Source organism: Siphateles boraxobius, unplaced genomic scaffold, assembly GCF_051911475.1.
Source record: "Siphateles boraxobius isolate OS27281-9 unplaced genomic scaffold, OSU_SipBor_1 15, whole genome shotgun sequence".
Classification (NCBI taxonomy): domain Eukaryota; kingdom Metazoa; phylum Chordata; class Actinopteri; order Cypriniformes; family Leuciscidae; genus Siphateles; species Siphateles boraxobius.
The window spans coordinates 4,744,169-4,760,361 of record NW_027508755.1 but is presented as its reverse complement, the minus strand read 5'-3'; the positions used below and the strand labels follow the sequence as shown (position 1 = coordinate 4,760,361).

The following is a 16,193-nucleotide window of genomic DNA, read 5'->3' as shown; positions in this document are numbered from 1 at the left end:
AATTCCTGGCCTGTGATTAAAGTGGTTAAGATTATTAAAACAGTAGTAAATATTTCCTAATTTTTTTGGCTTGGCTCTACTACTACTACTACACCCTCTTGAACACAAAAGTGTATGTTATGTTCATGCTGATGATTCCTGCTTCCTCGTGCGTCCAGTCACATAACCTCATTAATATTCATGAGCTAAACCTAGTAGGATTCGACTTCCGGTTAGAGTTCCCAAACGCCCTCATGACGTCAGTATAGTATAGTAGCGCTTAACTTTTCAAACGGGACCCAAACACACACACACACGAGCAGGACACATTAACACGGGCATTGGAGCTGACATAAACGCCGTGGGTTACTGTATCGGATTATCTTTAGTTTTAATTCGCAAGGACATGTCTACTTAAAGAGGACTTCATCAAACCGGACTGGATAATACAGCAACATTTAATGCCGCAAGTGGATAGTGTTTTTTCCTAAACGTCGCAATGGAATATGTTTATAGAAGCGATGAAAGGACATAAGGCAGGATATCTGATGATGTTCAGCGCTTAAAGTTTCTAAGCTTAAAGTGTTTGGGTCCCTATTTATTCTAGTAGCGCTACTTCTAGCGCAACATGTGTTTCACTGACGCCAGTTATTTTGACAGCACGCGCAGCACTCAGACTGCGATATAGCTTTGAAAAATTATCTTGCCATTTGTAATAATACATGATATTTGTGCACATCTAAAAATGATCTCGGAGGAGAGAAGCAATTACATCTCGAAACAAGCTCTCGGCTTTCCTGTTGGGTTATTGATCCGCTCGCCCAAGAGACGCCTGGCGATGCTGACCAGAAAGCCAAGCAACGGATCTCTACAGTGAGTTACTAATATACTCTCATGCATTGATTGCACTTATTTACTCACAACACAAATAAAGAAAGAAGTGACCGCTAAAGTATTTATGGGGATTAAATCACACTTAAACATGTATGTGATAATCTGGCATTAAATAAGAAAATAACAAATCAAGTGCCATTTATTTATTATTATTTCATTATTTTGTATTATTTTATTAATTATTAATTTCACAAAAAGTGTTAGAATTTCACAAAAAGTGTTAGAATTCAGTTATGAAACACATAGCATAGAAATATCTCTATAATGCACTGGTCTCTGGTCCTTGACCTGGAAAACGCTGCTGTAAAGGTATAGAAATAACTGTACATTTGAGACCTGGCACTAAATTGCTATATCTGCTGTGATGTAACTACAACACCATTTCAAATATAGCCATCTTTTGGTAAAAAGAAACATACACGTGTACTACCAGTCACAGTAATATTAACATTTTTACATAATCTGAAAAACATAACTAAATCTGATTGGATGACATCAGAACGTCACATAAAATAATGCCTTAAAATAATAAGATTATTATATAATAATATTTTCAATTGTTAACGTTACTTTTTAGGAATTAGTTAGCATGAGCTACAAACAATGAACAACTGGATTTTTATTAACATCAACAAATGTTTATAGATGCTGTAAATATTTATTACTCATTGTTCATGTTCTACAACTAATTCATTTAACTAATGTTAACAAATGAGAAATTATTGTAAAGTGTTACCAAATATTTTAATACTCATTCAAATTTATTTTTCTTAATTATATATTTCTATATAATATTAATATCTATGTATAGTTTTTGTCTTTATAAAGTATTTATTCCTTTGTCTGTCAGGAATAATACAAGTTTAAAGCAAAGGTCTAAAAAATATTTTATTACTAAAATTCGTTTTTATACATTAATTAGCCAAAACAGTAAAAAAAAAAACATTTCATAGATACTTTCATAAAATAATATTTATTGTCTGATTTTTAAAAAGTGTTATAATTCATCCAATCTTGTACAGTAGCTACTAGTGATAAAGTGAGCATCTGTCATTCATGTTACATTATAACCGACAACCTAGAGATGAAATGGATTCCAGTTTAAATTGACATTCAACTTAACTGTAGACACCATACAAAAAGTCTCAAACTTTAACATATATTAAATATTAAATTTCGAACAGTATTAAAGACTCACAGCTCTTTTTCTCAAGCAGTGAAACCGTCTTCCTACCAGGGGTTTGTATTTGATCTGCCGCCTATGAAACTCAATCTGCCATTGTTGCCTCTACAGTGGACTGTGTGCGCATCTCCACAGTGATGTTAACCGCGTGTGTGTCCGCAGGTCCAGCGCGTCTGACGGCACGGCTCAGTCTGTGGAGAGCACCGGAGTCAGGCAGCCGGCCAAGAGCAAGATACGCAGACACAACAACAAACTGACCACCGTCTTCAACCGCAGTCCCATTCTGAAGAACAGTCGGACCCTGGAAGCGCACGCAGCGGACGACCCTGCAGAGCTGTCCAGTCAGAGGACGGTCCCAGGGATACTCAAGATATTTGGCAGTGACATTTGTCAGGGGACCAACTATAAGAGCGTTCTGGCCACCGGTCACTCCAGCGCCAAAGAGCTGGTCCGAGAGGCTCTGGAGAGGTGAGGGACGAAGGCTCAGGTGTGTGTGTGTGTGTGTGTGTGTGTGTGTGTGTGTGTGTGTGTGTGTGTGTGTGTGTGTGTGTGTGTGTGTGTGTGTGTGTGTGTGTGTGCGCGCGCAAAGAGCTGGTCAGAGAGGCTCTGGAGAGGTGAGGGACGAAGACTCAGATGAGTCGTGTGTGTGTGTGTGTGTGTGTGTGTGTGTGTGTGTGTGTGTGTGTGTGTGTGTGTGTGTGTGTGTGTGTGTGCGCGCGCAAAGAGCTGGTCAGAGAGGCTCTGGAGAGGTGGTGAGGGATGAAGGCTCAGATGAGTCGTGTGTGTGTGTGTGTTTGTGTGTGTCTGATTGGATGTGAGGGTCGCATCACTACACTCTTACAAATAAACAGGGTTTTTGCAGAGACGAACCTTTTTGGGTTCCCCAAATAATCTTTCAGTGAACAGCACTAATTTGAATGATCTACAGAACCTTTTCTACCATAAAGAAGTATTTGTGGAATGGAAGAGTTCCATGGATGTTAAAGATTCTTCATGGAACCATAAAAAACTTATATTTTTAAGAGTGTATACATCGATGTAGCGATGCATTTAAATGTTTTTTTTTTTACACCAAAACACTGAAACAGAAATTAAAGTTTACATTTAGCTAAAGAAATTGAAAGGCTACGTCTACATTAATGCGGATACATCTAAAAAAAAATGCCGTTCATTTCAAAACTATCTTCGTCCAGACTAGCGTTTCCTAGCGCTTTCCAAAAGTTTCTCATCCGCACTGAAATGTCAGAAAACACTAAATTCACCTTACAAGCGCATACGTAAACCCTCATAAAAGCTCACTCAGATGAAACTGACGAAACAAGACATAATCAAGTTATCAAGCAGTTCTTCAGTCACCATTATAAGTTTGGTCTAAAACGCGACTGCTCTCATGTTTTGTCACAGGACAGCAAATGTGTCATCTTTGCAGGACTGTGACATGAAGAGCTTCAAAGAAACATATATTTAGCACAAGTGTGAAAGTGAATAGCACATAACAGGCACAATAGCAGTATAAACAGATACAATATGTGTCACATGACTAAACTTACCTCATCGTTTTCAAATGCCTCCGTTTTAACAGTCCACACTACAACGCGAAAACGCCGTTTTCAGATTTATCCACTTGGGAAAGTATTTTCAAAAACAAAAACACCGTTTCAGTGTGGACGGATTGCCAAAACGGAGAGAAAAAGGTGCGTTTTCAAGTGAAATTGTATTAGTGTGGACAAGGCCAAAGTTTCTCTAATTAAATTTATCTAATTTGATAATTAGACTCTACGACTTTATAGACCTTGAGCTTTTAAAGCGGCAGATGACATAACTGCACCATGTGCATATATTAAACAGAACATTATCGTTCATTGGTGCGGATGCTTATACAGTTATCATTCTCAGTGTGAATGAATCTCTTATCTCTTTCGGTCAATGATTTTGACCCTTCAAAACTATTTTGGGCGAAACCGAAAAAGAAAAACTCCAAATTTTCAATATTTACTCAATATTTTTAGTTGCTGAAAATTCGGTGCGTCACTACTTCAAACCCAAGGCCAGAAATGCTTGCAACCTCAAGTCACCGGTCGCTTCCATTGTTCCATGACTCGTTGTAAGTCCCGGCAGTGCGTTCACCTGAGCTGTTCTCCGGTCTCACAGGTACTGCTTGGAAAAGGAAGACTCCAGTGCATATGTGCTCTGCGATGTGATTGGCCGAACTGGTTTGGACCTCGAATGGAAGACCGAGTGCATTCGGGTTGTCGGCGACCATGAGAAGCCCCTCATGTTGCAGTCACTCTGGAAACCCAAAGAGGGATTCTCCAGGCGTTTCGAGATCCAGAGAAGAGCAAGCGTGGAGGCGCAAAGTGCCAAGGAGACAGACACCATCACTGCAGGTACTGCGCAATATCGGTTTGAGTGGTATTTTCAATAGTTTAAGGGCCCTTTACACCAAGGACGATAAATAGGGCTGCACGATTTGGGGGGGAAATCTAATAATCATTTTTAAAGCGACTCAAATTTAGCCATGCAGGAGTATAAGTATAAATGTGTTTGTATGGGTACATGAGGTGTGTAAATGTATGTAATGCACATAGATGTATATATATATATAGTTTTCTTTAAATATAGGTGCACATACATGTATGATATGTATACGTATCTATATGCATTATCAAAGTAATTTATTAATTCATTTTTGTTTATTTTATTTTTCCTCATGTGTATATATTCATATATTTACACATTCAGTCACATACTCATTTAGTTTCTTGGAGAACAATATGTATGTACTTATAAGATCTACGAATGAGGGCAGAGGGAGGTTTTGTTTCTGACACTTATTGTAGAACATATTGTGATTGTTATTAATGTTTCCCTGTTAACAAAAAGCTAAAAAAAAAAAAAAATGATAAAAGTAAAGTGACTCAAATTTAGAACAGATGGAGTTTATGTGCAGTGGCATTTCAAGTATAGAAGAACCGCGTTTCATGCGAAAACACAGCGTATATATTTATTTAATTAAATCACAGCCTTTTCAATTTGTTAAACATCATTCATATCATGATTTCTAGTTTTATTTAGATTAATCCTTAGATTAGCCCTAACGTTAACTAAAACTATAAAGTTTTGATAAACGTTGTAATTCCTTGAATAGTGAGTCCTCATGATAACAAACACATAGAAACAATATCGTTGGAATCACTTTCAGACTGATTTTTATTTTCCAGCTGATGAACGATAAAGACATCGTCAGCCAATCAGAATCAACCTGCCTTTAACGAGCTTGAGCTTTTAAAGACAGAACAGCTCAACACTTACAATAAACGAAATGGTGTTGTGTACTGGTGTATACGCTAATATGGTTATCATCATAGTTATCGGCATTGGTGTGAACGTGCCCTTTAGAGATGTTTTGACTAGCTGACCTTTGAGCTATGTTCCAGTTGACACAATTTAGGAATGTTTTAGCAGTCTGAGGTGCCTCGTAGCTTATCCCAACAAAAGCTTGTCAGCAAGAAGCTTAGTGAAATTGCTCTCTCAGAAGTATGTTTTATTGGGATAGTCCTATCAGCACTCACACTGTGCGCTTTCCCACCCGCCAACATCGAATTGGCCGTTTGTTTTTCTTTTCTTGCGTGTTTCCTGCACTCTTGAGGGTGTTTTTTGGCGCAGGCTGTGCTGTTCCACGGGGTTCTCTGGAGAATCGGTGACGGGGGGGAGCTGTGTGTTCTGGCAGAACAATGTAGACGACCGCCCATTTCCACAGCTGATAACGCCCAGAGTGCCGATGGGTGTGAAAGCCTGACCTCTGAGAACCTTTCACAGCACTTCAATGCTGTTTATGTTACGTCACTACCATCCAACCAAACTTATAGCCGAGCATCTGAAAGAAATGTGGCGGATTGACAGCTATATTTAGAAGAATGTATCCAAGCATTATCTCAAAGCTTTTAATAGTATTTCCCTCATCATGTTAAGGCAGTTACGACATTGCTCATGCAGTAATAAGTCTGACTACGCCATAATCAGTACTATTATCCTCTTCAGCAAATATGCTCCATCTTTTGTCATTATGGCACTGTAGCCAAGTTTCCATCCACTTGTCAATCGAATTATCTGAAGTTCGGTAAAAAAACTCACGCGAATAAAGCTGGTGAAAGTGTGTTTCCATCCAACGGCTTTAAAGCGAATAAAAACCATTGCATAATGACGTCACATGCTGTTTTGCGATCAGATTGGTATGTCGAATCGATTTGAGACATTTTAAGGTGTGTCCATTCATTTTCGCACTGAATTGCACAACATTCAAGCAAACATTTGCGAACAAAGTTTTGCTAGACAAAACGGATCGCGCCATAATAACGTTTCCATCAGCATAAGCCGTATATCGATCAAGATAAAATCCAATGAGGCCGAACGCAGTTCATTTGAGTCGATATTCATGAAATTCAATCGAATTCTACTGTTTCCATAAGGCATTTTTCATTCGATTAAAAACGTGTGGATGGAAACATAGCTTGTGAGAATGTACACATTTTTTTCTGTGCAAATCATAGTTTTTTATTTTTGATTTGATCCCCTAGGCCTCAATGCGCAGGCCCGAAAGCTGCAGCACGCCCGTTCGCGGGTCACCTCCCTGTTCGTGGATGGGACGAATGAAGGGATGGATGCTTTGGGTATCTGGAGGAGCTTGAGTGAAATGGATGTCTCCACTATGGGAAAAGAAGCCAGTGAGACCCATAATGCACCTCGGCAGGAGGATCCAGAGGCAGAGGCTGATAAAGAGGCTCTCAACGCAGAGAAAGAGGAGACGGAAAGCAGCGATGACAACAACACGCAGTACTCCATCCACCTGCCCTTCGATTTCCCGTATTTCCTTCTGCTGCAGGGATACAGCCACAGACAGGTAGGACAGTGGCTCTCTGGACCCTCAGTGATGCTGTTATTTGGATTAGGGTGCTAGTAATGGTTCTGAAACTGTAGGTAATGCCGGGTTCAGACTACACAATATCTTTGTAGGATTATGCAATTTTGACTCCTAGATTCTTGTGTCTTCGACAAGAAACATGTCAACTTGTGGCGATATGGAAGAAATCAATACCAGCTTTTCACTTTTCCTAAGGGGCGGAAACCAATGAGGAAATTTAAAGGGGCACTCGGCAACTCAAGCTATTTCTTCGCTGATTTTAACTTTTGTTGTCGCATGTTTTCTCAGCGAGCTCCCCCTACAGCTGTGAGGCGTATATTTCACAACAATGTCGTAAGAAAACTCACTTGCGGCCCCTCCTCCCCCTTTCTACCGCTGCTCATGTGCATTTGTTATTATCGGAGCCGGCCAACTTTATCGTGTGGAGCTATGTCTACCGAGGTGGGTAATACATCATACACATTGAGGGCGGCGTGTGTGTTTATGTCGAATTGCCGTAAAGCAGTTTGTGTTTCTCGCTCGTTCTCGCTTCTCACGAGACTTCCTATTTTCAACTTACCGGGACGTTAATCCTCAGGTTGCAAGGTAGGTTTTCCGCCTAGGAATGTTGGGGGGAGCGGGGAAAGTCACCATTCTCACCAGAACAGGTTATTAAACCATCCAAATGATTTCTAAACGGTTTTATTAAGCTGAAATAGTTGCCGAATGCCCCTTTAATATAAAAGGGGGCTAGAAACGGAAGAGGAGGAGGGAAAAAACAACCAAACAAACGTGTAGGTTATCGGAGTGGGATGTCGTTGCTATTCTTTGGTGGAATCTCTGTGCATGCGCTGACTTGTTGCGATCACCAAAGTGATGGAGAAATTGAGTTCTGAACACGTTGCTACCCGACCAATCATCTCTGGCCGTCTTTAATGATGTCATCGGCAGAACTAGCGACTGACTTCTGGAAACAAGAGCGTAAAACAAACAACGGTTGTACTAGCCTAATGCTAATTCCAGTACTCTCCAGGTTTCTGAGGCTCCTCCACTATTGTTTGCCAGCATTTATCTTTTTTCACTCTGCTGTGGTCGTTCCTCAAGGAAGCATCATAAAGATTGGAGTATTGTTGCCACAGCTCCACAAACCTTTCCCTCCATTGCATAATTCCACCTAGCCGCACCAGTACCATTGTCTCTCTTTCGTTTCCCCACGCTTGTATAGAGGAGCTTTCTGTGCTCCTATTGGTCAATGTCACAGATGTGACGGAACCTGTCGTGGTGGGCGGAAAAAAATGATACATGCTAGTTTTTCAGTCGTGATGCGTCGCAGATGCTGCGTCGTCGTTGTTGTCCGCTATGACACACTATACGAGATAAAACGATCAAATTCTTGCTTCCTCACGGCCATTGTTGTTTACGAATCACCATGACACCCTACATCAAACATTGTGCCAAAATACAGGTGAAACTCGAAAAATTTGAATATCGTGCAAAAGTTATAATTTTGTTGATATGGCTTACAGCTTATGAAAATCTCATAAATTTTAATATTACATGAAATCAATAAAAAAAGGATTTTAAATACAGAAATGTCGGCCCTCTGAAAAGTATAATCATGCATATGTATATAGTTATATATACTAAATATATTAGTGTCTCCTTTTAATTTGAATTACTGAAATACATGAACTGTTACAAGATATAAATTTGTTTTGAGTTTCATCTGTATCATGTAGTCTGAACACGGCATAAGACAACCAGTTAGGATTTTAATCTGTAACATTAAACCTAAAGAATCGAACCTTGGAACGCAGCTCTTCCCACACAGTTGGCATTATGGACATTGGTGATTTAAGTCATGTGGATCAATGTATTTTGCCATGTTGAAATGACGTGATCCGCAGTATTCGCTAAAGGTTGGAAAGAATCCTCACACTCGTTTGCTGCCGCATCCGTGGATACGCTAGTAGCATAGTGTTGTTTGCTAACGCAATCAATTAGGGTCAAATCTGGAACCAAATACAAGGAACCAAAATGTCAGAGTGTTGATATTTGTGTGTGAGCATTTATTAGAGCATTTTTTTGTGCAAAATTTTGATTTTGATTTTTTTTAACCAATACACTAAACTTAGGTTTGAGGCTCTTTTTTTCTTCAACAAGGACTCCAATGAAGACCCTTGAAGAGTAATTGTTTGGCAGCAGAGAATTGGAGAACGAGGATTTAACTTTGTGACAAACGTCATTGTGTCTAGTCTTTGCACACCATTTAAACTTGAGCTGCTGTTTCAGTGTTATTTGATGCCTTCTTTTCAAGGCTAATCTTTAGCCTTGAAATCTTTGCAGCAGCAGTCTGAGATGCTTCATTTGTTTCATATAATGGTCAAAAATCACAATATTTGTCAAAACAATCATTCTAATGTTCTTTGTATATTCTGCTAATACAAACCCAACTAAGTTTGGCTGTTGTATTGTAAATGAATCAAAGGTAGTAGAGTATCCCTGACAGCAGATCTCAAACCTTATGTAAGACATTGGCACATTCATCCCGGGTTGTTGACAGTGGTGTAAAGTCTTGACTTAAGCACAGTTTAATCTGGAGCCACTCACTGTAGAGAGAGTGTGTGGTAGTTTTCTTTAGGATTAGCCCAGATCAGAGCAACAGGATTTGGACAGGCAGGTGAACATATGGACGACAGATGATCCATGTGTCTCAAGGCATCCTGGGACTGGCCGTCAGTGAGTGAGGAGCTAAACTGGAGCTCTGCTCAACATGAGCTCTCACACAGGTGGAGAAGATTTGAAGAAACCACAACACGCCGAAGCGCGTGAGACACACATTAAGAACACACACAATCCCTTAACAAACCTAGAGATCCAACAGATTAAAGGCAACAGTGAAGGAAAACTAGACTGAGGGCCTGTTTCGCTCATCCCATGTCCACATTTTGAGTTCTTTTTGTGAAATTGAGTTTTTGCATGAAAAGTGTGCTTGTGTCATTTGATTCCATCACAGAACCAAGATACCACGGCAAATCAATACGATCAATAAAATTACAAACAAAATCAGTAGTTCATACAACTCAAAAAAGGACAACGGTGTGAAAACCGACTACAGAAGTTTTCTAGTGTTTGTAGAACATTTTATACATCTCTGTGGAAAACTGTGTGGAAAAGCCAGACATGTTTTCAGAGACAGGAAATGTGCTACCCTGCTATTTCTCACAGTCAGTGTTGCTGAGTACGCATTGTCAAGGGTGTGTGAGTTTTTGCATGTACACACTAAACTGGAAAACTGCAACCCTAGAACATAACCAAATTTTTTAGCCTTTTCAATGCGAAATATTCACAGTTGAAACAGAATATTCAATGTAATCCATCTACAGTTGATTGGATTGTGAAAAGTGGGCATTACATACCAGAACGGAGACTGATATCATCCAGAAAAAATTAGCAGAGGCAAAAAAAAAAGTTATTATAATTTGATAAAAGGTTAAGAAGACAAACATTTAATTCGCTTGCTCAAAACATGCATGTGAGAGAGGAATAAACAAGTTTGCGGTTATAGCAGTAATTATATGAGTATTGTCTCATTAAAATGCTGAGCTATAATCAGGAGTAAAACTTCCAGTGCCATAAGGATATGTGCAGCACTGCGGTTTACTGTAGGTAATAATTAGCATTGTTTACTTAGCCTGCGGTCAGTCATGGCAGAAACACAACTCACTCTGCCACGCAGTACAGTATCGCTTTATTGTTTTTGTTCTTTGTCCCTTGAGTCTCTACATTTTTAGCTGGAAATGTTAGTATTTCTATTGCACAATGTCTTTTTTTTCTCCCATTATAGAATGCAACAGTCGGGTTCCGGAGTGTAAATACTCCATTCATTTTCTCCATAGGGAAATACATTTTTAATGCTAACTTATAAAGCGTTAAGATATGAGGTTGTTAATATATGGTATTTGCTTCAGTTGAAGCTGCCAGCCCGCATAAATTCAACTAATTTTTAAAATAATCATGTTCAGCAGCAGAATTAGTGGTGAAAAACTACATTACCCATAATGCTGTGAGAAAGTTCCACCAATCAGAGAGCCGACACAAACAAAACGCACAAAAAGAGCGCTTTAGCTCCGCCTACTCCCATGAAGCACTGCGAATGACTTTTGTTGGATTGTAGTTCTTTCCCTCACTAAGGCCGTTAAGTACACAGTCTTGTACCTCTGAATTTGTGTCTAATTTCCAATTACGTTTTGATTGGAACTAAAGTTTGTAATGTTGTGATTCACCTCTTAGCTGGTTGGCTTGTTTCATGCTTTATGGTGCTTTAGCAAAGACCTTTTTAAAAAATCCCTATGGGAGAAATTAATGGAAAAAATATTTCAGGAACCAATGACGCTAAAAAAGTGGGTGGGCAATAATGCACTCTATAACCCGCAGAGCGATGTACAACGGACACTCGCAACTAGAAGAGATGTGTTAAATTAAAATAAAATATACATAATACATTCAGTCACATATGGGGTTGTTTTTCCCCCACACCATTATATTACTGTTAGTATAATAATTCAAGAAAATGTTGATCATGTGATTTTGATATCAGTGATTTTATATGTTCCAACGAATGAATTATGAATGATTAAGTAATACCAAATGATAATTCATGAAGCATTAAACACTCTTGACATTTACACTGTACCTGGCCGTAAACGTGGGCTTTAATTTTGGTCTACTTTAGCCGTGATGGGATCCTCAGTCCATTTCCATAAAAAACGAGTGATGAGTAGAGCGTTGTGAGTGATAGATGTTTTAATTCTGCGCTCACAGATTCCTACTGGCTCTGCTCATCACATGTTGCTAATGTCAAGCAAAAGGGTTTTATAAAGGGGTGAATGAGAGTGAGTTTATGGCCTAAAGCAGGTGCTTGAGAGATTATCTCTGGTTTAGGGACTTAGAACAGCTCTATGTCAATCACTTCTCATTGTGCTGAGAGGCGCTTCTTTCAGATCAGAAGAATCATGGTTTAGCAGCACAAAGTGGATCAATCTATTAACAGTGCAGTCTGTTTTGACACCACAATAAGCAGATGAAGAATTTAGATGAAACCATCCTCATACTTCCTTCCTAAACTCGGTTAACATTAGTTCACTGGGATTACATTACACATTGATTCTTGAGACATTGAACAATGCATGCCCCACACCTTTAACTGCCAGTAGTTTTGAATATAACAGAGAAAATGAAAGATGCAGGATGTTTCACCAAAACAAAGGTGAATACATGCTTTACAGATTCATACCAAAATCTCTAATCCTTGGTATATAAATAATTTTCCTACATCCTGTTTTGTCCCAGTACTCAACCATTAGTGAACTCACCACTTGAGTTTTGTTTTAGATTATATTTGCCCAAAGTTATCTTGATTAATTTAATGAACTCTCCTGTTTCTTCTATTAAACTCTTGCCAGGACTTTCTGATCTATCTGATGAGTGGGAACAGTTGTGTATTTGGCTGCTCCAGTGAATCCCCCGCTGGTAAGAATGAGGAGACCCTGAAGATGGACGTCTTACTCTTTGCCCCCGACATCCTACCTCAGCATTGCTGCGTACAGCGCCTAGACACCGCCACAGACCAAACCAAGGGCGGCAGTAAGATGCAAACCGTGCTCAGACCCCTCAACAGCGCACGTGTAACACACAACGGCGTCCCTCTCGATGACGAGGTCGAGTTGTGTCCAGGTGACTTGGTGGGGCTCGGTCAGCACTATCTCTTCATGTTCAAGGACCCTACGGCCTCAGGTGCCTTCCAGACCCCGTCCTGGATGGCCACCATGTGTCCCCCTGCCACGACGTCACCCTGTAAACTGTGCGGGACGTCTGTCAGGAGGAGGAGGACTCAAAAAATGGCCGCCCGCTGGAGGGACTTGGATGGTAGGGTGGTGTCGCTGTCCTATCAGGTGCAGCACGCAGATCAGGTCTTGGAGAAGATTCTCAATATGGTGGATTCAGGAGGGGAAGAACCCAAACTCACTCCAGCCTTTCTACTGTGTCTGTGCATTCAACACTCCACCACCAACTTTGAGTTGGTTCACCTTCGGAAATTACTGCTCTCCATCGCCAATCAGATCCAGCTCAGCATGTGGGTGAGTGAGAGTTTACAGAGTACAAAAAACACATGCCAAAAACAGGAAAAGCACACTATTATAATTTTGTACCACAGTAATTGTGTTTTTTTGACATATACCATGGTATTCTTTGAAATAACACTTGAGGTACTGTAGGGCTTTTCACTCTGCACTTAACCCCGGGTAGAGGACCATTTCACACTTATAATTTATAAGCGAAATTAACCCCACATAGAGGTGCGAAACGTGTATGTTGTAAAAGAAAGTGGTGTTAGATTGTTAGGGCTAGATGCTTAGCCGCAGAAAACCAGTCGCATGCTTCAGATTCACATGCTTTGGACAATCACAGAAACACTGCGCTTTGTATAAACAGTAGTTTCAGCATCTGAGGAGAAAAAATTTCAAATGGTGACAGAAAACGCCACAATTGAATTGAAAAAGATGATGTTTAATTCTTACCTTCATAGTGTGAAAAGTCCATTCAGGAAAAACTGACAATATACATTATGATGATGCGCAACACTAGAGCCTTTATGTAAACAGGTCACCTGCTGCGTTCATCAATGACACTGACACCGCAAATTTTAATGTACCCAGGGTTTAGGAATGTACAGTGTAAAAAGTCAGAACATGGGTTTAAGCTATTTGTACCAGGATTAATTGTTAACCCAGGTCAGTTTTGAGTAGTGTGAAATGTGAGGCGAGATAACTCAGGATCCCATTTACCCAAGGTGTAGATTGACCCAGGGTGTACTATTTCAAGTGTGAAAAGCCCTTCTGTTTATGTTTATAACTCACTTTGGGGGCTGGTGGAATAGACTATGAAACAGCCAGCAAATCCACTAACTAACAAGAAAGTACAGTGAATTGCATGAAGCTTTGGAGTAACACATATTTACCAACAATAAAAAAAAGAGTACTGGCCACAAGAACTTGTCCTGTTTGACACCCCTTTCGGAGAGCTGAAGTAGGTCAATGTTGTCATCAGGGGATTAAAGGTTGTGGCACACTTAACAGAGCTGTTCTTCTGAGATTCTTCTTTTTTTCCCTCCTCCACAGGAAAGAACAAAAGAACTTGCAGCTCTGCAGACAGACATGTGAGAGAGCTTATTTCTTCTTGAAACCATTCTTCTTTCACATGCCTCTGAAATAAGAGCAGGGAACTTAAAGTACGACTTTAACTAGCGTATTATCACCCATGGTGCTGTATATGTTCAATTCACTTTTGTTTTCTTTGTGGTGCCCGATCTCGACCCGGGACAGGACCACTTGAGCATGTGATTAACTGTTGAATTGTACAGTAATAAATCTGTCTGCTGACAGACAGCCGTGTTAAAGCGTTTCAGGCTCTGATTGTGTTTAAATTGTGAATTTGGCTTGCAGAGAGCTGGCGTTTTCTATCAGCTGGTATTTTCCTCTCAGTCCACATCCTGATTTTCAGTCATTTCCTTCCAGATTCGTGAGATTCGTAGATAAAACGTGGGTATTAAAGGGGGAAACTTAACTTCAATTCCTCAATGATTTGAACTTTGATTTGGCTTGCTGTTATTCAGGCTATTCAAATTATTGAATAAAAAAAGGGTTTTACAATCATATAGGTGTGTGTATATATATATATATATATGTTGTTAATCCAGTGACATCATTGGAGCATTTAGTTGTTGGTATGGTTGTTTGGTTGGACATTTAGACAAACAGACAAATGTATGGAGAGACAGACAGATGGATAGTTGGTTGTTTGGACAGACAACTGAATAGATGGATGAATGGTTGGTTAGACAGACAGATACATAAATAGTTTGATATGGTTGGTGATTGCTTTTTTGGTTGGACAGACATGTAAAAATACAGAATGGTTGGTTGGTTAGAAAAACTAATTGATACATGCTGGGTGATTGGTTGGACAGACAAATTAATAGGTGTTGGATGACTAGAGACTAGACTAGAGATGGTTGGTTGGATGGACATAAATTTTGATAGATGGATAGATGTTTGGTTAGTCAGAAAGATAGATGGACAGTTGTTTGTTGGGTTGGTTGGACAGACAGACAGACAGACAGACAGACAGACAGACAGACAGACAGACAGACAGACAGACAGACAGACAGACAGACAGACAGACAGACAGACAGATAGATAAATAAATGGTTAGAGGGATGGATGTCAGTTGGTTTTTTGAATGGATATTTAGACTGATGGGCAAAAATGTTGATGAATGGTTGGCCAGACAAATGGTTAGATGTATGATTGGTTGTTTGAATGAACATAGGTGTATACATAGGTGTATATAGATAGAAAGATGGTTGGTTAGGTGGTTGGACAGATATTTTTTATGGATAGACAGTTGGTTTTATATGGTTGGTTGGTTAGACAAATGAATCTTGGTTTCTTGTTTGGGCAGACAGATATATAGGTGGATAGATGGATGTGTTGTTGGTTGGTTGGCCTGATAATTAATAGATTCTTTGTTTATTGGATAGACTCACACAAGCTTATCCATCTGTCTCTCTGCCTATGTTTTGTAAACATTGTACTCTTTACGCAACAGAAGCTCCAGTGATATGTCAGCAGAGCTGCATGTGTTGAACATAAAGGATCTGATCCCAGGCCTGCAGCCGCTGGTACTGTGGATGTCCAACTCCATTGAGCTGCTGCACTTCATCCAGCACGAGGTCCCTCTGCTCTTAACATGGAGACAGCAGGACAGACAGGAACAGGACAAAGGTACCAGCCTTCCCTATGTGTTGTCCTTCATATGTGTTAGACAACTGGCCTCGTTGGCTCATTGCTTTAGTAATTGTTTTATATTTGATCTTCCAGCCACTGTTAGATCTGTACTTAGAAGTCTCTTGTGAATGTGCAGTAACATTGTGTCTCCATCTACTCAGAATCACTGGATAGTCAGATCCAGTCCACGCGTGCCGCCAGTGAGGAGGCCATGACTGTCCTCGAGGAAGTCATCATGTTCACCTTCCAGCAGTGTGTCTACTATCTCACCAAAGTAAGTATATTAAAGGCTATTAGGTCCAATTGATATATTGTACTATCAAATGTAGGTCCAATATTACTAATAGTACTGGCCATTAGGTCCAATATTGTACTGTATTTAGTATAT

At 39.9% G+C, this 16,193-nt stretch overlaps 1 protein-coding gene across 2 annotated transcripts in view; it reads left to right on the top strand.

Moving 5' to 3' along the window:
* The first annotated feature begins 241 nt into the window (after positions 1-241).
* radil2a (Ras association and DIL domains 2a) overlaps positions 242-16,193 on the top strand; it is a 39,185-nt gene continuing 23,233 nt past the window's right edge. Inside the window, exons 1-8 of one of the 2 annotated variants that reach the window (XM_077230687.1) lie at positions 242-852; positions 2,219-2,524; positions 4,208-4,443; positions 6,634-6,956; positions 12,422-13,096; positions 14,138-14,175; positions 15,627-15,802; positions 15,967-16,079. In XM_077230687.1, the coding sequence (XP_077086802.1) occupies positions 725-852; positions 2,219-2,524; positions 4,208-4,443; positions 6,634-6,956; positions 12,422-13,096; positions 14,138-14,175; positions 15,627-15,802; positions 15,967-16,079 (1,995 nt within the window). In that variant the 5' untranslated portion in view covers positions 242-724. The remainder of the gene's footprint in view (positions 853-2,218; positions 2,525-4,207; positions 4,444-6,633; positions 6,957-12,421; positions 13,097-14,137; positions 14,176-15,626; positions 15,803-15,966; positions 16,080-16,193) is intronic. The other variant, XM_077230688.1, reaches the window with a different exon arrangement.